At 39.8% G+C, this 23,339-nt stretch overlaps 1 protein-coding gene across 17 annotated transcripts in view; it reads left to right on the forward strand.

The window, feature by feature from the left end:
- PPP4R1 (protein phosphatase 4 regulatory subunit 1) overlaps positions 1 to 23,339 on the forward strand; it is a 63,720-nt gene that overhangs the window by 6,105 nt on the left and 34,276 nt on the right. For 7 of the 17 annotated variants that reach the window (XM_040550023.1, XM_040550021.1, XM_040550030.1 and 4 more), the window contains 2 exons: positions 9,006 to 9,090; positions 17,503 to 17,609. In XM_040550023.1, coding sequence (XP_040405957.1) covers positions 9,032 to 9,090; positions 17,503 to 17,609 — 166 coding nt within the window. In that variant the 5' untranslated portion in view covers positions 9,006 to 9,031. Of the gene's footprint in view, positions 1 to 8,954; positions 9,091 to 9,872; positions 9,999 to 11,506; positions 11,714 to 15,892; positions 15,936 to 17,502; positions 17,610 to 23,339 lie in introns of those variants that run through there. The other 10 variants (XM_040550018.1, XM_040550014.1, XM_040550016.1 and 7 more) reach the window with 7 other exon arrangements.

Below are 23,339 nucleotides of genomic sequence, written 5' to 3' on the forward strand. Positions count from 1 at the left end.
GCAGTACTGGCCTCTTGGTCTCGTCAGAGACGTAGCTCTGGGGAAGGAGCACCAAGGTATTTGGAGTTAGTGGGTTGGCATTTCAGTAGCATGCAACCCGTAATCTCTGCATTGCAAAAATTAACAGCAATTAATGGCAGGCATGCCGTAGTGCTCGGGATCAATTCTCTGGTGTGACTGAGATTCTGTTCAATTGGGAATCTAATAATCGGTTTTCAATGCTAATGAAGCGTGCTTGTTAAGTCTTTTTTTTTTCCCCTGGAGATCATGCTTTAATTCTCCTGACTCCTCAGTTCATTTCTTTGTCTTTTAACTGACCCTCACAGAAACTGGGAGACTCAGGTCGTTGGCTGTGTCCCCTTGGAATTACAGTTGTGGGGGTCTCAGGTGGGTAATAGTTAGTCTCTTTTTCTTGAGAAACCTCTTAGCATCCTAGAGAGGAGATGATGATTTGAGGAAAGGGTTGTGCTTGAATTGATACAGGCTAATGAACCTTCCTCATGCAGCTGCACGTTTTCTCCATTACCCCTAGCAGAGGATTGAAGGAGAGGTAATTTTCCAGGCTTTCAGCTTCCCAAGGTCAGTAGCATCACTTTTGATGTGGAAATACACTTTTCACCAGCCACCTTTTATGTTCCTGTCTCTGGCAGGAATCCTCAATTAAGGTTGCCAGCTCCTGTTTTTTTTTTTTTTTTTTCCTTCTGATTCTCTCCTAGGGCTACAGGTATTCTCCGCCTCTTCCCTTCCTCTCCCACTTGGAGAAAAAGGGGAAGGAGGGAGAGAGTCAGGAAAGACATGAAAGCTATCAAAATCTTAAGATAACATGAAACCTCAGTGTTCATGCAGTTCTTTCTGCTGACCTGTTGTGGAGGTGGCAGACTGCAGCATGTTGAAGATGAAATGCCTCTCTTTCCCGTGTGTCTCTTTTGCTGCCGAGACTTTCCCTCTGCGTGGGCAGAAAGTTTTCATTGTAAGAGTAGTTGCTGCAAGAGGTGGCTTTGGCAGGAGCTGAACTGGCTGAAACGGCAGCCTCTGCTGTGTGAGAGCTGGAGTAACAATTCTGTCTTCCCCTGAAGGAGCCCAGGACAGCAGGGCATCTCTGCCTGCTTTGGAAGGTATAGCATGAGAAAGATCAGCATGGTTTTTTCTTGGTTTGGGTGGGATGCTGCACTTCTTTCTGTCACTGGCGTGTTAAAGTTCTGTCCAGTGGGTAGCTTGAAAAAAGCAGCAAAATGCATGTGTGAAGAGTGTTCATTTGAGATAGCAGCACAACTGCATTAAGAGTTGAAACTACTGGGTTTTTTTAATACTATTTTTAAGGCAAAGAAAAAATGAAAGGCAAATAGTACAAAAAAATGTGTTATTCCAGGATACGATTTTCATAATAGCTAGAAATATTAATATATGGAAATGTCACTCTGTAGGAACCGTAACGCAGACCGTTGGAATGTTTTTCTCTAATAAACAAGCCTGCTTAGGTATTTTTTGTCTTGTTGCCATGGTGCCTAAATAGCTCCCAAATATTTGAATGTAAGAGAGACCACCTTTTCCTTCCTCTCCAGCCTGCAAGACAAATAGCTTGATGAGTCTGTAGGGATACTTCATGTGTGTTTGCTTGTTATGTATGTGTTATTAGAGGAAATGACTTTTGATAACATTGAGATTAACATCCATGGTTGTTCTTACTTTTTCTAAGTGTGAATCCAGTACATTCAGTGCCACTTCATCTTTTCCCCTTGACCAATTCTACACTTTGGGCACAAACAGGAAAAGTGTGAAGAGCTGCAGAAACGAGAAGAGTGTGAGGAGTCGCAGAAAGAATGTCCTCCTGTGAATGCTCAGGAAACACGAAGGCTTATCCCAGCAAGCGTCTTGAATTCTGTCAAAAAAAGAAAAGTCTGCAGAGCATTTAAGTGGAGAGAGGAGAAGGACAGCTAGGAAGTTCCAAGTGATTTACGTTGCAAAGCTGTATTTTACAGACTGTGGATGTACTAGTCATAAAGCTTGCCTTTGCAGCTTTTAGCCCAAGTAAGCAAGTTTGAGATGCTGTGCTCGAGCCAGTAACATAACTGCACAGTGAAGCAGTGCTTGAGCCAAGTGGAGCACTTGGGTTTGTAGCTGATGTGGTGTAACGCAGTGTCACGTCACTGCAGAGCTAGCGCAAGCCTTTACAACATTTGAGCTTCAACTGCTTGCGTTATAATGCTCTCCCTTCCGGTTAGTCCAAGCTTAAAACACAGTTTGAGCTCGATGTTTTTGTGTGTAACAGCTGCCCAATTAGGGGCAGAACGTGAGCGTGGCTCCAGGCACAGTGAATGTGGGCATCCTGTCAAGGTAGGACCGGGCAGAACATCTTGGTCGGAGATGGAAATGGGGTTCTTTCCACAATGCTACAAAACTCAAATAGTCATGCAGACAATCAAAAGCCCCAGAAGCAGCAGTGGGATACGTTCAGAGGGCGGCTACCTTTGACTGTAAGGTATTTGTAGCGGAGAAAAAAGTACCTCAGAGTAACTTCCTGCTTGCACTGTCCTTTACTTCACTCCAGCCTCCTTCCAGGAGCCTTAATTGCATGCAGTGCAAATAGCAAGGGACACGGATACCATGGTGATGGGTGTGACATGCTCCCAGCAGGAAACTGGTAGACAAAATATAAACTGCTGATTGTTTTAGCTGGTAGCTTGGATGTCCTCTTTGTTTCAGTTTCCTGCGGACCAGCTCTTGTTGCAGGTCTGGCCGTTAACCGGTAGAAGGTCCATTCCGCTGCTGTGCAAATTAAGGAGTAGTGAGCAAGAAGAGCTTTCTTTCCCTTTGTTTCAGAGCAGATCAGGATTTGCAGTGCTGCTTGTGTACGCCTTGAAGAGACAAACCTGTTTGTAGCTGCACCAGTCCTTGTTGCTTTTAAAGGATTTGTATCACCCCTTGTTTTCTCTTATGTTTGATGAGAAAGGCAACTCCTTTGGCATGCCTGATAATGGTCTCTGTCTTTTTTTTTTTTTTTGAAGGCTTTTGCTAGACGAAAATATTCCCTTAGTCTGTTATGTTTAGTCTAGTGGCTCTTTTGTATTTGCTGTGCCACACTTGCACGGGTTCTGTGTGTAAACTGCTGCTGGTTTTGATTCCTGTGTCTTTCTTTCATCTGCTAAATGCTCCCCTCCTGAAGCCTGCAGTCAAGTCTGTTTTTAACGGGTTTGCTCTGTCTGCGCGTCAAGCTGTTAACAGACTTCACTATGAAAGTGCTGCGTAGTGGCTAATGTGGTAAGCTTTGCTGTTAGCACGGCAACTTTGGATCAGAGCTGCTTTGCGCTTCCCCCTCATCTTCCTTGCTTCTGCCTCTCTCCCTTTTCTCTCCCACCACCAAGCCTGGAGTGCAGACGGGGAGGTCTGTGCACACCGGTGAGATTTAACGTGCATGGAGCAGAAGCTGAAATGGGGATAACTCTTCGTGCTTCAAAGCAGAATTGGGGTGAGAGACAGAAAAGGGGAAGCGTGGTTCTTATTTCTACTAATAGTTGGCCAGACAGAAATCTCCAATTACCACCTGCAGATCCTTTCTAGACTTCTACTCACCTGTCTTGTATTTTGCTGAGTAGAATCACATGCTGTTCAAACTTGCGTTTGTCTCTTACAACATCCGCAAAATCAGGGTAAACTTGTGGCACCTTATTTGCATTTTCAGCCTCCGAAATCTACTGTCTGCTTTTCTGCTGTAGTATCTCACGGAGAAGTCAGCTCCAGCTTTCTGTGATCAGCAGTGAGTAGTGTCAGGCAGGTGAGGTGGTGGAACTCGGCAATACACACACGTTTTGTAATATCTGTGTAATTGTAGTTGCAGTAGCATTTGGTTAACGTTACTGAAGCGGTGTGGTAGATTTATGGTAGCAAATGAGGCCGAAATAGAATGACTTTGGGCTGTGATGTCACTGTGGAACTGGAGATGGAATACAGTGCACAACGAAAGAGAGTAATGAGTCTGTAACTGAGCATAAATTCACAAGTTTAGCTTCCATGCTCTACTAAAAACCTCAGTGTTGCTGTGGTGGACTTCTCGTTGCAGAATATCAAGATGCAAGGTGATTCTCTTACAGAAAATGAGTTGGAAAATAGCGTTATTTGCAATATTGAAGGGCTGAGAATACTGCTTGTGTTCTGCAGAAATCTTAATGCAAGGTGAATTTATTCTTTCATAGCACAGAGGAAAGAACTTGCTACTGTTATTTTGTGATACAATATTGAATGTTTGGGCTTGGAGAACTAATATTTTTACTTTACAATTAAACAGAAAAATTACTTGCTTGAACAGCAGAACAGAACTAAGTCCTTTCTCCATTTGAGTGCTTCATTGACATGAACATCTTTATGGTAGCAATCAGTGTAGAGAGCAAATGGTCTGTGCTACAGTTGAAGAAAGAGTTAGCCAATTTTTTTTTTTTTTAGTTATACCTGTAGCAATTGCCATAGAGACTCCTTAATAGATCTAGAGAATGCTTTGGGAATGCAGAAGGTAAAATAAAGGAACTTGATACTAGATGGAAATCCTGAATCTTTAAAGTTATTTGTTGCTCAGCTCTGAGAAGTGAAGAGTTGCTCATACTCAGAGTGCCTCTCTTCTTGTTACTGACTTTCTGTGCCAGAATGAAGGAGGTTGTGTTTCTGCCATGGAGCCCATAGCAGATGCAGAAGAATGCACGTAACCTTGCTACTGAACAGTCCGTGGTAGCAAGTCATTCACGTATTATTAAATACAAAAAAAAGTAGTAACTATTTTTTCAAACGTGATCTTTTGTGCCTGCCTGTAAAGACATGACATGAACAAGACCTTTGTGAATGATATCATGAAGATGCGACTTACAGTAGAAAAATGAGCTCCCTTGAAAATCGGCCTGCAGGCAACAGTTTTATAGGGGGCCGAGTTTTAAATGGACTTCACTGTGTTGCGTATAACTTCTCAGCCAAACTTGTCACTCGTTGACTAAGCACAGTCTGTCTCAGCAAGGTGGTTTGTAGTCCGTGTTAGTTAATAACTGGGGCAAATAATTGTTGTATCCCTGCCATAAAATGGAGAACTTAAGGCAGGTGTGTCTTAATATATTCTTGGTATGGTGTGGACCAGATGCAAGACAGAGACAAGCCTGAAAAACGTGCATAAAAGAGTCAAACAAATGATTGCGCAGGAAAACAAAGGTAGAGAGGGGAATTACATGGCTTGTGTCATACATTGCAGTGATAGCCAGATACTGAAACAAAATCCAGTGCTTATTCTATTATTCTGTACTGCCTTGTGTTTCATGGTAGTAGTGTAGAATTTTGAAGAATCAAGAATTTCTAGAATTGAGAAGTTTGCAAACTACTAAGTACAAACCCAGGCCATCTAGATAAATTAATGCATTTATTCATTTTGCACTGCTTGGCTTATGTGGACAGAACGTAGTGGCACTGTGATTGCTTTTCATGCTGTTGGCTGATGAGTGTTCCTCACCTCACCACCACTAGCAACTTTGAGCTAGTGGGATAGGATGTTTTTTTAGAAACCCCTAATTTCCTAGGTCTACTTTTGCAAGTTGGCATGAACATAAGGCCAGATTAAAAGCTACTTACATTTGCAGTAGTTTCAATGGTGGCATGTAGCTTCAATGCCTTCTGAGCATTTGGTCTTGGCTTACTGGTACTAGTTGGAGAAAGTACAGAAAAATAGGGAAAGTGACCTGTTGTTTCTCTGCAGCAGGAGTGGGAAGTGACGTGTGGCTCTGTTGCTTGGCCTGTATTGTGAAGTGGGGATGAAGCTGGACATTTTACATTTGAACAAGTCAAGACATGTATTCAAGGGCTTTTTGGCATTTGTAAAATGTATAGCACAAAAGGTACGGTGGTACTTTGCTTTCCACCCAACTCTGAGCACTCAGCCAAGGAGAGCTGAAGAGGCAATATCCAGTTAAAAGCCTTTTTGACACCTGTTTTGGAATAAGCTTCAAATACTGTGGGCTGATGCTCCTTTTAGCTTGCTTGAAGCAGTGTCTTGGTGTTGAGAGTGAAAAAGAATATGTAGGTAACTGTAGAAGTGCTTTTTGTAACCATGCACTGATTGATCTTTAATCCCCCTTCTCTGCCCTGCTGGTATTTGTGTTGCTTTTATCAGGATGCTGCCATTTGAACGAGCTCTTCGGCTAAAAGCTGAGGTGCTGGGGCTGAGTAATATTGCTCAGTATCAGTAGCGGAGGCATATCAAGCCTGTTGCAATGCTAAACTTAATTTTACAACGTGCAAAACACCGCGGAGTCAAATGCACATACCTAATTTTCTGTTTGAATTAGAATGAGACCTCAAACAGAAGTTGTAAGTAGCTCCTAATATTTATATGTATCATATTTTTGTCATTGATACTTATATCTGACACTGGTTTGACCAGGTAAAAATTACGAGAACGTTCAGTTCACTTAAATCAAAGGCATCAGACGTCCGGCCAGCTTTGGTGTATGTGTGTGTGGCATAAATAGACTGCGTGACTAGTTTGTATGGCATAAATTGAGTGAGCTGTCTTCGTGCTCTGCAGCGGTTAAGATGACGTCTGCGTTGGACCGCTGTAGGAGTAGCAGACAAGGAGAAATGAAGTGGGGGGGGAAGGGGGACGTTGAACACAAAGTTGAGGTTGAGAGGAGAGAAATGGAGGAAATAAAGCTAGCGGAGGTTGGTGTGATGGTCAGCATATTTTTTACTGATACTTTTGATAAATAAAATAAAAATAATTCTTTTGGCGACTGTATTTGGCATAGTTTCCCCAGTTTATACATGTAAGCGTATAGTCTGATCTACAGACTTTCAGATAGGAATATAAGATCCTGCTATAAAATTAATTTCACTGAAAATTAGAGTGATATTTCCACCCCAGTTAATTTCTGTAGCTTAGAAATCAATCTGAGTGCGGTGGTGTAGCTACCTAGTGAAGGTAATGACTGTAGTGATTAAAAATAAATAAATAACGTAGTTCATCTCTTGAGATGAGGAGTATGCATCTAACAATGCAAGTACGGGTGCTGCAGAATTGCTTCAAAATTATGTCTTATACCAGCCCTCTGAAAGTAGGACCTCTCATACAACAGTAAGACAAGTCCGTGTGAGAAAGGTGTGTGTGCAGAGGTGTCTTGGTGTAAGTACTAACACGGGAAAACCTCTGGTTTCAGTTGAATTCATGGGTTGAATTTGATTCTGTGAAAGGCTGTAACCTGCTTCTTGTTAACTTACCTAGCATAAAGTCCTAACTTGCTTTGTATGTTTTTACCTTCCCTCGCCTTTTCCTGCGAAAATAAAACTGGGTCTTGAGGAGGAGAGAAAAACCAAACAAACAAAAACCCAGCAACACCCAGAAAACAAAAAAACCCACAAACCTGAATCCTTGTGCCTTGGTCCCTTAAGGTCTGGGCAAACAGAAGTTCAAACAGTTGTGTAAACCCCGGGTTGCTAAGTGCTTGTCCTTCGTGCTGCAATAGCTTTATGCAACTGACCTTTTTTCAAGCCTTCCTCCTCCTCCCCCCGCAGTGTGTTCCCCTCTACCTTGGGCATATCCGAGAGCACTACCCCAAACTGCTCTCACAGCTGCTAGTACGCTTTCTTTCTTGCCACTCCCTCTCCGATTCCTCTTATGCCCTTCTATTAATATGCCCTGCTCTTTTTCCCATCGCTTCTTTGATTTCTTTCAAGGATTTTTATGTGCTGCCAGCAACTGCAGAATTTGGACCTTCATCCAGGCATAGGATTTATTTATGACCATTTAAACGATATCACTGTCTCTCTACCGAGAAGATGGAGAACTAATTTGCTGGTAAACGGATGCTATTAATTCAATTTAGGTGTGAAAATATTACTCTTCTATAGGCCTTTGGTTGTTAATTCTTTTAACATTTGAAATATGGTGAGGAAGGCATTCAGAAAGTGGTAGCTGCTTAGGTATTTGGAACGTCGAATATTGAGGTTAACAATGCAATGCCTAAAAGTCAATATACTATAGCTGTATGGAAGGGAAGAAGAGTAATCTTTTTCTCCACGGATTTCACTTGAAAAAAAAAAAAAATCATCATTGGACTTCTAGATCAGTCCACCTATCTATATCTGCCAGTTTTCAAAAGGCTTTTCAGATAAAAGACCAAAGAAGAAGTTGTAGCATACTGCAGTGTTGTATTTTCAGGGGTGAAGCTGGTGACCTGGGATAGTTCTTGCAAATAAGCAATTGCATTTGCCGTTGTTGCATTTGCAGGCTGTGTTTGTTATGGGACTGCGGTGTTGAGTAGTTTAGAGGGCATGTGGAAGCTAGAAAAGGTGGTAGTTCAAATCCTAATACTTCAAGCAGCTTCGCAGAGCAGGGCTGGACCCCTTTTCCAGTTCATCGTGGTTTCTGTTCATATGAAGTTGTCTTTTGACAAGCTGGTTAGTAATTATGCAGTAAGTGAACTGTACCTGGTTTTTATTTGGTAGTCAGATAACAGCAATGCGTCTGAACTTTTTAACATGCTTAATTTAAAAAAAAATTTTTTTTTTTTTGTTCTGCTAGATGTTGCATTAGCTCTGGACTAATTGCACCTATGATTTTAGTCCGTGCATGTTCAAAAAGCTGATTTTAGAATTACCTAAAAGTCACTTGCTTGATTAAAAATATATATATGTATATAAAGTATAAATGTCAGATTAAAATCGCTAAACATCCAAGGTTCGTGCTAAATGTCATGTTTAGGAATTTAGAGACAATACCTAAAAATTGGATTAAATGAATTTTGAGTAAATTACTTTTGTATAGGAAAGGCTTCCTGGGGGCTGGGGAAAGGTGGGGGAAATGATTTAGTGCAGCTAGTAAATATATTGTCATCAGAGCCTTGCCTAGACTTGTGTATTTCAGACCAACAACAGACATCATTTTAGTGTTAAACTACTGTGATTATAAGGAGTATTTCTGATGTCTCTGATAGTTGGTGTGGATGACTACAGCTCAGAGTCTGATGTGATTATTATACCTTCAGCCCTGGACTTTGTCTCACAAGATGAAATGTTGACGCCTTTGGGAAGACTGGACAAGTACGCTGCAAGTGAGAACATATTCAACAGGTATGCTTTTTAAATGCCTGCCTAACAACGTGCAAACTACTAATCTGATTCATATCTGACTGAAGTTAATTTGCATGAAATACAAATAATGATCAAAAAAAAAATACTTAATTCTTCAGTTTCCACTCCTCCTTTTGTTTGCTGATGCTTGCTGTACTTACAGATAGCAAAATATTCTTCATAACAGAAAACATTTGCTTACCTGTTAATACTGTAGTCTGCATTTGCCCAATTTTATTTCAGTAATGCCACTGAGCTAATCATTTCACTTAAAAGCACAGGTATTGTAGAATACTTCACAGGCCTGCACCCACACAGTTCCATTGGATGAAGAAATTCAAACTCAACATTTAATTGTAACTGTAAACAGTTAAAAAACAAATGTATAAAAATGACTTTTTCTGGTGTTTTATTTTAACAAAGTTTTGTTTGGTCTCCAAATACATCTTTAATAAAATGTGCTTGCTTTTATGTTGAATTCTCTGATTTAGTAGCATATGGAAGATAAATCTATGACCAACCACCCTGTAGACCAGCCTCTCAATTTTGTTGTTCATGGCCCCTTCTGTAAGGATTTAGCCACGTGCTTCAGTCATGTGAAACATGCTTAAAATTCCATACTACATACATGAACATATCCCGGTTTGGAAGGTTGGTTTGTTTTCCTTCTGATTTAACTGAAGCTAAGAAATGTATTACGGTTTCTCTTATAGCCTACACAAATCTGTATGTATAAATTAGTTCTGAAATGCCCAATTTTAAAGTTTTTTTTTGTTTTCCAGAAATTCAAATTTTGTGGCATTTTAGAGTTTGAGGTGAAGTCAGTAACTTGCCACCCAGAAGGGGGAGGTTGGTTGTTCAAATTTTGTGGGGAGAGAGGAACGAGGAGACAGCTTTTAGATTTATAGGTATTTCATTGTGACAGCCATGTAATAAAAGCCAGTAGAGTGGAGAATGAACTTGGAAACTCAAGTTATGTGAAACTTGAGTTTTCATCAAGAATAGTAGTCCTCATGTTTTACTGGGATGCGGGGCATGCATAACCTTGAAGTCTTTCAATGCTGCTGCCCACCTTTCTGCATCCTGTGCTTACCTCTGTCTTTCTGCAGGGGAACATGGGTGGAGTAACTATAATTTTCTCTGGTTTTTGTTTTGTTGTTATAAACGTCTTGCTTAATCCTAGCTCTCTTTGTTAGGCCTAGGTGTGTTATGTAGCATAAGAAAATATAGGAAATAGCATATGATAGTCATTAGTGATAAGACTAAGTAGCAATTCAACTTGAATGAGTTAAGTATTACAGTTTATGATGACTTAGCATCAGTTGGTCTGAGGAAACAATGGAGAGATTTTTGCTTAGAGATAAATTGGATCATTTCATAGGCAAAAGATTGGAATAAACATCTTAAATATAAGTTAATTTCTGTCTCATTGAAATGGTATAATCACATCCAATTACCTTATGTGTAGGTTCAGATTCACTTAGATTATGATTAAGTTAACAGAAGCTTCCTTTTATGACCTTGAACCTGCATTTGTGTTCAGGCAAATTGTAGATGCCCAAACCCTTGAAACTCAATCATCGAGCCTAGGTAAATTTTGATAAGATTTTTTTTCTTTAATTAAATGGATGAATTCCCTTTTCAGTGTTCTTTGAAAAAAAAAAAACAACTTTACATGTCATTTTAAAGTATTCTTTCTGTTTGCATTGTTTTTATTTCCATTTTCTGTCTGGTTAGTAATCTGCTTATGTATCACATTTGCAGTGTATAATTATATTGAATAAATTGAAATTATTTTTACTGATTATTACAGAAGCCTAGTCTTTGAGTGGATTCTTGGAGCACTTGCGATTTCTTAGTTGGTGTTTGAAGGTCAAAGGTAGTTCCTCTGAAATGGAAATTGATCTGTCTGGATCCTAAGAAGTATTAGCAGATAAGACTAGAATTTGTAAAGAGGAATTGCCTCTTTATTTAAATATATATAACTTCTGATGGGATGAACTGGAAAAAGAGCATAAGGTAGGGAGGGAATCCTTTACCAGCTTTCTGAATGGCAGGAGTGGTTGCTGTATTAATTTTTGGCATGTTGTGGTCTGCATCCTCACTCTTTGTAAGGGTTTTCCTAAGCTTTATCACCATTAACTTGCTTCTGTTCATCATTAAGAAGGCTCAAAGTGCACAACAATCATTAGTAGGTCTATTTGAATGGCGAGATAGCACCTGAACAACAGACCCTTTCCTTTTTGATCAGCCTGCTTCCTGAGGAATTGCTGTTGCCCTTTCTCTTCAAAGTGGATCTTGGCGGCAGACTTCCATTCATCAGTATGATCAGTCCTGGCTATCAGTGAGGGTATTTAAAGTTACTTCCTTGCTATGCTGCTTTGTTTTCTGAAGTACTTCTTTGCTTTTCCCTTAGAAAATATTACTTAAGAAGTTGCAGAAGAGTCCTTTTGTGTACCAGTGTAGGAGTTCTAGCCTACGTATTGGCCAGACTTTGTCAGCTGTGAGAAAACCTCATCCATCCATCCATCAGAAGAATCCACCTTGTGACTGAATGGGGAGGTCTGGAAATGCTCTACCTGTCTCTTCTCTGTAGGCATCCTCTTCTTTGGATGAGGCTCATGTAGGTCCCAGAATTGGTGATAGTGACTTTAAGATGTTTTAGGATGATTTCAGGTTGTCTGCTTTTTACCAATTCTATTGATACCTGATATTTTTTGAAATACTAGTTCTTTTTTTTTCCTTTTATTAATAGTTTAATTTCAAAATACTGGTAGAGCAGCACTCAGTGGTAACTCAGGATGTATTGGATCTCAAAGAGGGATTATGCGTAGGTTGTACAGCTTATCAGTAGCACTTCTGCTGTCTCCAGCATAGGTGAAGATTTGGCCTAAAGCAGTCTGGGTGACTTGTCTTTTTTTGCCTTCAGGGCACAGGCTTATTATTTTTGGTAAGGTCTGTGGAAAGTACTCTTCCTGCTTTCTAGGCTTCAGATGGACTTTAATGTGGCTTTCTGATTCTTGACTCCAATAACACAGTATACAGTTTGATTTTACATGTCTGTGATTCTGGAGCAGATCTAGAAATTTTTAGAATATATGCTCTATTGTGGAATGAGACTTCTTAGGAACTGAGAAGTCAATTTCTTTCCAAGGAATTAAGGGTAAGGATGAATTTTTGGAAATCCAACTGCATTCTGTAGAGTCAAGAATGTTATTTTACTATATATTTAAAAATTAGGATTGGCATGCAGAAAGTGTCCCCACTGAAACAGGAGTCTGCCGTTTTCATCCCTCTGTGCTGTACTACTATCAAAAACCTCTCAAAGACAGTAGGCTTGGTAGGGTGTTGAGAAACATATCAAGACCTTCCATAAGCTTAAGAAATTACCTTGCCTCATTTTCGTTCAGATCAAATTATAGCCAACAAGCTGATTCAGAGTTTGGCTATCCAAAGCTACCCCATCTTTTTTCCTCTCCACACTCCCTTTCCCTCTGTCTGTGCAGATTAGCCCAGTGTAACCTTCTCTTTTCTGTTTATTTGGTGAGTACTGACAATAAGGAAATGCCAAACTCATGCAAAAGCCATGCAGGTGAAACTCTAGTGCCATTCATTCCGACTGGGATGTTTCTTAAGAACTTGTCATTTTAGGATAAATCAGGTTGTTTCTTCTCATTTCTATCTTCTCTTCCTGTGTACCGATGTTTCAGTCCTTCTGATCCCACTGTATGTCAAAGAATAAAATTTAGTAAAAATGAAACAACCCCCAAAACACAGAATTGCAGATAAATACATACAAATTAAAACGACTCAAATTTAACTTAGAAGTGTACATTAAAGTTATATAAGCCAAACTGTTACACGTCATAATTTTCCCAAAGCACTAAAAGAAGTCTGAATTACTCGTGATATATATAATGATGAAGGGAGCATGTACCTCTGTTCGTTTAGCCTTTCTCCTTAAGAAAGGTACAAAGATGTTCATTTTGAAACTGGGATTTGATTCAGAATATAATATTCATGTAAACATAAAAGCTCCTCTTGGAGCTAAACTTCTTGGTTTAGAACTTGTCTAAAAACAGGCAAAGAAAAGCTTTTCTTTCTTCCTTTCTGGTAAGGTTGGTAAGGTAAGCTAGCTAGCTAAATGCACCCCTTCACGCATATGAACTCTGTAATTTAAATTTTATGGTATAAATTTAGTAAGGGGCTAATAATGATGATTGGTACACAGCAATTACATCACTTAGAACTCCCAGTACTGATTCCAAATAAGGTCAGTGTACAAAAGGGGTTTGAATGAGCCATGCAAAGGTATTTATAGCTCTTCTTGGACTATGTCACTGTGTATCCCAATTATGTCCTTGTGCGCAGTTTTCAAAATGTCTGTGCTGTGCATGTGGTCGTAAATAAAGGCAGGGTGTTTGTAATCTATCCACATTTTCTTCTGCTAGTCGCAGTGAAGTAGTGCCTACGAATATCCTAAGTGCAAGTCCATCAGTTCTCTAGTGTTTTGCGAGCTCTCCCCGTGCATGCTGATAAAAACTTGAACAGATGAAGTTGAACTTCACTAATTACATTTCACTGCAGCACATAATAATTAAAGAGCTTGCGCTGTGTGCTGTGTCCCAGCATTTGGTCTTTGCCCTTTCTTCAGCCAGAACCTGTTTAAGGGATGAGTAGGTACGTTGCTGTCTAGGTGGCAGTCAAAATGTATGGTGAATAAATAATTTTGTTTGAGGGTTCACAGCTGTAGGGTTACTGACCTGGAAGCTTCACTTGCCAGGGCAGCTAGCAAAAGTCCGTTTGCACCTGGAATACTCAGGGTAGCAGAGGCAAGAATATGCAGTGCTATTAGCTGTTGCAATGAAGACAACTCTTCCTGCACTGAGAATGTGTAAGGGTAGAAGTTCTTTGTGGTTGGTATCTTATTAGAGGCAAGCACTGCACAAGCCCCAGGAGCAGGGAAATGGCAAGAAATCTTTAATCCTAGACCCAGGCCATGCCCTGATAACCAGGCGCATAATGTATAGTAACAGGACGTGTGCCTCTGACACCACTTACATGGCCATCACTGATGTTGGTGGAGTGATTGTGTCATGAATGTGTTTCAAAGAGTCTGACTCCCTGTTAGATTTCAGTCCATGGGAACGTGGTGTCATTATCCCTAGAGGAAAGATCTCTACCTTTCCTTGTCACAGGAGGTGTCTCCTTGCTTCACTTGAGCATGAAGCCTGTTCGCTTCTGTTTTTATATCTGTGCCTAGCTCAGACAGGTCATCTTCACTGCTCTGTTACGATTTCACAAATGCTCACCTGGCAGTTGCTGGGCAGGCTACCACTAGATATATGTTGTTCTACTATGCATTAATAGTTCATTGCAGTCATTTGTCTTTTTTTGTAGCTAGCCCACCAGTGTTTGCATGAGAAGAAGCATTAGGCTGCTCAGGCACTGGGGACCTTCCCTTACTCTCTACACTCCAGCAGACAGAGCATTGTTGAAGTATAAGCTTGCAGTGCCTAAATCGTTCCTCATCAGTTGCTTGTGTGCTAGCTCTTGGCCTGTGGCAAATGTGAGGTGGGTTTAGCTCTGTCCTGTGTTTATGCTTTGGAAGCACGTGGAGAATTTTGACAGATTGTTGGGGGTAGTGGCAGAACTAAGAGCCCCTGATGTTTTAGGGGACGTGAGTGGACATGGTCACCCAGAACACTGGGCAGATGGAGTTAGAGATTACCGTCACTAGAGGCTGCTTACCCAGTTGTGTTTTCTACAAATAAGCCTAACTTGCCCTGTTGCCTTCTGATGTAATGCTTTTTACCATAATCTAGTAAAAGCAAAAGTAGATGCAGTGATTCCTGTATGAACAAAAGAGAGAAATACCACCTGGATGCAGGCGGGGGCCATCTTCTACCTTCAGTCCATGAGAAAAGTTGAATGTCTCTTTGAGTGGATTTAATAGGAAGTCATTTCTATTTCAGGTTAAGTTTTGTGTTTTCATCTCTTCTTGAGCAGAAGGTTTGTGGCCTCCAGCTTACAGGGAGGCTACTTCTGCATAGCCATGTGTACAGCTCACAGGAGCTAGCAAAAACGTAGTGGGATCCAGCCACAGCTATTCAGAATATGGCTAACAAAGCTCTGTGAGAAGACGAGTCTCCTCAAATCTCCCTGTAGGGTAGGGGCCCATTCCATAGTCCCCAGGAGCCAGATGCAATAGCACTGTTTGTTGTGGCTCTGTATGTTCTGAGATTGTTTTCAAACTTGGAAGTCCCATCCATCCCTCCTTGCTGGTACGGGTAGAATATTCTGTAAGTGCAAATGCCAAGTTAAAGATCCAGGATCAGTTGTTGCACCAGACGGCTCGGATGCTGTTTCAACCGAAGTAAACGGGTGTAAGAAAGCTGTATCTGAAATAGAAGAGGTGCTTGAGGTGGTTAGTTCAACACGATTTATAGCTCTTCTGGGTCACCAGGGTAAAAGGTTATCGACAGTATACTTGATTGGAAGCATTTTATTCTAAAACTCAATTCTGTCTCCATGCCCAGCTGGGAACAATGTCTGGGGTATGTGTTTTTGTTCAAATGTGCAAGGAATTGCTGACCACCATCTCGTACAGCTACATTTAGCATAAGTCCATTCTCCAGTCACTGTTGTTACATCTACATCAGTAGGCTCAAAATCCCAACTTGGTGGGACAGTTGTCATGTCTCTTTTGCTTTTCAAGGTTTTACTTAATGTGTAGGAGAGACAGGCATCCAGGCAGGCTGGTGCATGAAATACGCTTCATATGTTCCTCTTCTCTTTTCAGAGCTGTCCAGCCCTTTAAAAGACCAAGTCAACTCTGCTTCTAGGTTAGTCTGTTTCCCTCCATTAGGATTTTGATAGCTGAACTGGCGACTGAAAATCAAGATCTCTGCCTAGAGACATTGCACTTTTACCGCGTTGAAGAGTGAGGAAAAGGAAATTTGTTAAAGGCAAAGAGTGTTTTTTGAGTTTGTTTGGTTTAGAGGATTTTGTTCATCTGTATGTCAAAACAGTTTAATTTAAGAGTTTTGCAAGTGGCCAATGTCAAACATTTTAAATTACTGATTTTTCAGCTTGAGAAAACTTAAATATTTACTTGACTTTGGGAATTCATGAAAGCCTACTGTATTTCTCTGATGGCGTAGAACTGTGAAGTTCTCAGGCTTCTCCTGTACGCTAGGAATCTAACCATCTGTTTGCTACCAGCTTGTGGCAACTGCTAGCATTCACCATTTGTTGTGAACACGACCACGTTTATTTATGTTTCTGTCCTTGTTTACAGCACTGCTGTTTGTCAACAGTCCTTATATCCAGGCTACACCCTAACAGTGGTTCTGTCAGTCAGTTCTGGAAATATCTGGCACTTGACCCCTGCTGCTTTAGCATTTTGATAAACTGCTCAGGGGCAGTGCAAGAGGTAGCAGCACGTTGGGCAGTGCTCTTTGGCCCATTCCACTGTTGGGATAATCCTGCTAGCTCTCTGAACTGGTGTTCTCCAGCCACGTTGCCCCAAAGAGGGAAGAACAGAGTCAAGATGGCCATATGTCATTGCAGGCTGTTATTGAGAAGAAGGGTTGCTTGCTACACTGTCAGCTGCATTGGTTAAAAACTTAGGGTTTAGAGCTCTGTAACTGATGAGTATGACTTTGTAACATAGGCTGAAACAGACCGGTAGGGGGAAAAACATTTGACTGCATCTTGTCACTGAGAAGTTAACCCTTAGAAAAAATCCTCATGAATTAATAGTAACTGAGGTGATTCTGACTCTTTTCATGTTTTCTTAGTATTTCATTTGCTTCTTTGCTTAACATATGTCCCAGGTGCACATGGGCTTGCGTGTGTGTTCTTCTTATTAGCACAGTATGTGCCCACTGCTCTTTATATCATTTAAATGAAGTTTAGCCTTTAAGTGTCATCACTGATATGGAAATCTTCAGCTTAAGTTTTCACACTTTTGTTATAAAAATAAGTTCATAATTATGACTGAAACTGTTCTGACAACGGTGGTGTTGTCTTGCTTTGTATGAATCAAGTGAGGGAATTCAGAGGTGAGGATGGAAGGCTGACGCTGTCTCCTAACTTCCCACACTCCTGTTTGCTCACTTGGCAGATGGTTACCATTTCTTAAATTTGTGGCTGGTTTCACTTACTCTTGTAAGCTGAAGAGATATTTTTTAATGTTACATTTAAAGTAAACACTTCTTCAGGATTATGCTGAATATCAGAATTGATGATTCCCAAAGCAGGCCTAACTAAATTTACCGAGTTAAAAGTGAACTTATGCAAAATTTTGTTGTTTGGTTTAAGAAACTTGTATGATTGCATAACATTTTGATTTGGCCGTTTTTCTGGGCACAAATAATTCTATTTTTTTATTTCTTCCTTGTAAACTAGGCAAATGGTGGCTCGAAGTTTGCTGGACACTTTGAAGGAAGTCAGTGATGATGAGAGAGATTGTATTGCTGTGTTGGAGAGAATCAGCAGATTAGCTGATGATTCAGGTAAGTAGCATTAAACATTTTACTGGGTTAACGAGGGAATATCAGAATTGCTCAAGTTGGACCAATGTTTTCTCTCTCTTTATCAATATTCAAACTAGGTTTCTATAGAATGCAATAATGCCATAAAATTCCATTTTCCTGAATCACCCCTCCCCTTCCCCCAAGAGAACATTTTTCCTTACTATTTTCCTTGATAAAATTAAGCCCCTTCAAGGTGTGTGACTACCACTTTCCATCAGTATAATTTAAAAGAATTTTTATGTACTTAGGCTACTCAACAGATCTACGTGGTTATTTTGGATTTGTAGATAAAGATGATTTTACTGCTTTGAAAAGGATCTTGCAAAGCATCTGTGCAAAACTCCCATTACTTTTGATAGAATTTGAGTGCAGAAGTTGTTCTTTTGGTCTCTTTTGGGCAACCAGTGGTGAAGCTGAGAGGCAGCAGGAACTGGTAGGCAAGATGCAGATATAAGTAATGAGTAAGAAAGATCCATAGAGAGGTGCTTCTGCTCATTAATTTTTTGAGACTGCTGGGTGTTTGGAATAAAATGTAGAAGTAGGAGAATAATGAAAAACAAATGTGAGAGGAAGGAAGAGTTCTTTAAAGAGGGCTGGTAGGGGGATAGGGTCGAGGGGAAAAATGGTGTGGACAGAGCTGCAATGAAATTCCAGGCTGAAGATTCTCTGGAAAAAATTAAAGGACTTGACTGGAACAGTGCTGATATGGTTGAAGCACCAGAAGAAAGAAATAAAAGGCTTTAGCAGCAAAGCATCAGAGAAATTCATTTGTCGCTGGTGAATGCTATGGAAAGTTAGAAAAACTTTGTTAAATTTACTATGAGATGAAAATCTGTTTCTTTTGTTTAAGGTGTGTTAGTTCTTCTCCCTTCCAGAATTGCATAGCGCAATACTTTCAAAGGGTAAAAAAGTACTCTGTAAGATCCTACTGTCTTCATTTGAAATGCACATTTTTATTTTTGTGAGCTAATGTCCTTGTTTAGCCAGGAAAAACAGCCCGTCGTAAGCATTACATACTTGTATTGACTACTTCTCCAACAATTCTTTAAGAGGAAGAAAAAGTCACTATTCATTTAAAATGAAATGTTTTTAATCACGAACAGTGGCATGCAACTGTTCTAGAGCACTCAGCCAAGCTCTGCTTCTGAAATCTGTATACAGTTTGTGTGGTGCTCTTAACAGCTTTGAGCATCAGGAACTTGCTGAAGTTTCATTTCAGCCTTGGCAATAAGACAGATGCATGGAGGAGAAAATGACTTCGTGCAGCAACTTTGTAGCCTTAGGCTTTTCCTTGGTGATCAACCAAGTGTGTCAAACTCAGGCTTGTTTAGGTAGAAACTTAATGATTGCCAAGAATTGAGCTCAAATCAATTTGTTTCCTTTAACAGGGGTGGAGTATATTTTTAGTCAGGGTTGATATTTTCCCAGCGTCAGTAAAAGCAGCATTTCAGGCTTTTCCTGCGTTGTAGAGGTTGTCTTAGTTCTGCCAAACTAGTAGCACTAGATTCTGCAGCTGCTCCACAAATTAAATTTCTGCAAACTTAACTGTGAGTTTCATGCCTCGAGCAGTTGCAGTATTGGACTTAGTATATTTCTGTAACAGGGGTAATTAGAATAACCTTACGTCTTTAACCATACCAAAATTCATTAGGAAACTAGATCTGCTTTGTATCTTTGTAATGTGTGTTCTTTCCTATTATGTAAACGGCAGTGTTGTGGGGTTGTTTTGTTTTGTTAAGGTTGCTATTAATAGAATTGTTTTTCATTTTTCTCATATCTGACACTTTTTTCCACAATTTTTCCAACTTGCTTTGTAAAACATAAAATAACTGAATTTGGAAGAAGAAAATATAATATCTGTGCATTTTAACTTGCTTGGTTAGAGCCATATGTGTATATGGTTAGGGCCACCCTGGAGTCAAATCGTGTTTAAATGCATAAATAAAAAACTGCTGGGAAGTCAACCTAAACTGTGTACAGGTCTTCTCATTTCTGATAGCTCTTACTTATTAGCCTGTTTTCCAACTTTGGGGAGTGTTTTCTTGTCAAATCAAGTCAGCGAAAGTAAGACGCTTTCTGTTTTTTAACAGTAGTTGATATATTAAGGTTTGAATTGAAGGATGCAGCTGGCACATACAACATCCATGCTATCTTTGTACTGCTGGTGTTATCTAAAATACTGTAAAGATATCTTAGCAATCCTTTTGCCCTATTAATACCTTGTAACTTCTGAAGTCCTGTTGCTGGGCTGATGTTTTTCAAACATATTCTTTGCTTCTCTGCCTGAAAAATGAATGTTTCCTTTTTTTTTTTTCGAATGAGTTGGGACTACAATAGGACAGCTGTTTCTTTTTGTGTTTGAGAGCAAGAGAATTTCAAAACTAATTATTTTTATTGTTGTACCGTGATAACTCTTTAAGAATCTAAATGACATCTTTGTTGTGCTAAACACTGCATTAATGTGAAATAAAAATCTTTACTACAAAGAGATCTGCATTCAAATATGTGATTGCAGGAGGGAAGGCACAAAAACCCATGAGACAGTATGTGTCAATGCGATACTGACATCATACTGACACATCTTGATATACCGATCCCTATACAAGCCCATCTTGATGTACCAATGGGCTAGCCATGATGTAAATTTTTGAGGCATCATGACAAAGGCAAATACCAGCCGAAACTGCTTATGAGAAAAACATAGTGACAAAAAATTCTCAGATATCATTTGGTAGGAAGTCACTTGGACTCTTCAAGTTACTTCAAGTTGGACTCTTCAAGTTCTTGTTAGCATCACTGATTTATGAAAGTTTCTTTGGGTATGGAGGGAGAGAATTAAGTATTGCTTATTGAATAGTAAGTGGTGTTTCAACAGCTTTCTGTCAACAGTCAGTTTGTGGGTTGCAGGTGGACAGTGAGTTGTGTGAAATGTAGTTTGTGCAAAAGAGTCGGGTCTACTGTTGTGTAATTACATGTACAAATTGTATGAAGTGGGTCTCTTCCTGGCAGGGCCTTTTGGATGTTTTCTAATGGAGGGGTTCCACGTTGTACTTGGCTTTGCAGCTTAGTGTTAGATCACTAATATCCGCTTGAGACAATACTGAAGATGAGGTGCTGCCAGCTTTGGTGTGCTGAGGGAACGCAGCAATTGCTGTGTCCTAGCATCATATCCTGCTGTAAGTGGCATCAAAGAATAGCAGTTTCACTGGAGGAAAAGCATCAGTGATTGTTTAGGAATAATCTGTTGCTTCCAACCCCCTTACTTGCCAAATAAACTTTTTCTTCCCTATGATCTTTGGTAGTGAGTTACCTAGCATAGTTACAGCTGTGCTAGGAAGGTGATACCTTACATTTCTTTGGAATCTACTATTTAATCACTTTGTAATTTCTCTCTTTCTTTAGGGTTGCTAGGTATGGCTTCCCACTTAAATGTTCTTATGGTGTCTTTGAACCCATGGAAGCTTGCTGATTGGCAAATGTGATTTTATTTCCCAAGAAACCCTTGTTAGTGTTAGAAACAGCTGGGCTGTCTTCATTCTCAAGTGTAGACTAGTCACAGACTTATGTGAGTTTGAACAAGGCCCTTATGTCTTTTTCACTTGTATGAATTTGTATTCATTTTTTTTGTCCCAGCTTGTGAATGGATTGTATAATGTAGGGCTTCATTGCTGTGTGCACAAGTACCATCAACTTTCTTTGAAAGTTAGCCTCAGCCAGAATTGAAACATTTTTGGCATTTTGCATAGTGTGACTGCAATACCGTGCACCAGAAGCTTTACATCTTTTGCAAGGGTTCTTTTAGAGGGAGGGAGCATGTGTCTTCATTTTTAAAATGTATGTGGTATTTTAGCATACTGGGAAATAGATATACACAGGTATCGTTCTAGAGAAATGCTGCGAAAAAAGAAAGAGACTTGCTGGAGGAGTTGTACTTACTTGCTTGAATATAACCACCTAGAAATTTTTTCTCCTGAATGAAAAAGTCTTTTTTTTTTTTTTCCTGCATAGAATCAGTTGTGAATGCAGTTTGCAGAGCACACTGATTTTTAGAAACAATTATTAGACTAATTGGTCATTAAGTTTGGAAGCTGTGTAATCAGCCTTAATGTGGATGGCCTCACAACCTTAATTACTTAATAGCGTGCTTAACCTGTGTTAGCAACACCATTCAAATCAAATTGCAGTTGTTACAGTGAGAGGTGCCAACAGTGTCTGTCCAACGGCACATAGTACAGCATTGCATTTAACGACATCTTCATGTTTATGAAATATCAGTGGGAGCAGGGAGTTCCCTTTCCCTGCTGTCAGCAGCTACCCTCATACCTCTTCCCCCACCTCCTGCTACATGATTTTTTCCCTCTGCTGGTGCAATCCTTTTTCACCTCTCCATGCTTCTAATTGATGACTAATGGTGACTTTCCCCTCGCTCATTAGTTACTCTGTATTTCACTCCTGGTCTGTCAATCAGTAATGAAATTGATTTCTAGTTAGTAAAAGAAAATAACCTGACTAGTGAAGCAGCACGCAAATCAGACACATCAGTCTGTCTGATGGACCCTTAAGCTAAAAGGATGGGCTCTGGGCACACAGTATATTTTTCACTCGTCTAGGTTTTCTTTGGCCTTCAAAAAAGGTAGGAAAGGTGGAGGGATATATGAAATAGAAAATGAGAGAAAGCAAAAGGGGAAATGTAGTTAATACTAGAAGAAAAAGGGGGGGGAAGGAAAATTATATTTGGGAAGGAAGGGGGTAAAGTTTGAATTGGTAAACTGTAGAATTTATTTAATTTAAAGTTTATTTTTGACCATGCAAATGACTCTTTCCATTACTGTCTGAATGATGTTGATAGATTGTCATATCCAGTATGTTGTGGACTTTATACTCAGGCTGAATACATAAGTGAGCATTTGTTCAAGGGGGATGGGTATGAAGGTGTTTTCCACATGGCTTGTTTCTCTCTAGTACGTGCAAATCAATGTTTTCGTTTGGTCTTTCACAAAAATTTTTTTAAGAATGAATGTGTAAATGTAAAGCTATGAATTTATATATTTCTTTCTTACTCACAACCCTCTATGAAAATAAATATTAATACTGAGGTGTACTTAAAACATTAATCAGAATTGTCAATTGAGGCAGCCTTAACATCACCAAATTGTGTTGTGTTGGTAACAACACAAAAACATCACAGTTCCTCACAGATGTAGGGGAAACTGGTCGTTTTGGGATAAATAACGAAAGCTTTGCAGAATTTCTTTTAAATACTGTATGTGTTGCAGAATAAGCTATTGTGAAATAAGTCTAATTGTGAGTTGGCTCTGGAATAATGACTTCGTTTAAAAATAACTGTTCTGGAGCAATTAGTCTGCAGTAATTCCCTTTTCGTTTCTACTATACAGCTAACCATGGTGCTTCACTTCCTCATAGCTGAAGAATACAGTAAGCATTACACACTTTTATAGGAAAACTAAGTGTATGTGCAGGAGTAGTTAGATGAAAATGTTGGCACTTTGCTTACGTGAGAGATGATGTCAAATTTTAGGGGAAATTGAAATGTCTTTCACAGGTAGGAAAGGAACAGTTAAGTACTTCTATGGTATTGGAGTCAGTTTGGGATGTTGATTTAAATGGTGATTGGTGAAATACCTAAAACTGAAGGCTGACATGTGCAGGTTAAAGTCTGCTCAGGTTCTTGAGATATTAGAAGGAATA

The sequence above is a fragment of the Cygnus olor genome, chromosome 2 (assembly GCF_009769625.2).
Source record: "Cygnus olor isolate bCygOlo1 chromosome 2, bCygOlo1.pri.v2, whole genome shotgun sequence".
Lineage (NCBI taxonomy): Eukaryota > Metazoa > Chordata > Aves > Anseriformes > Anatidae > Cygnus > Cygnus olor.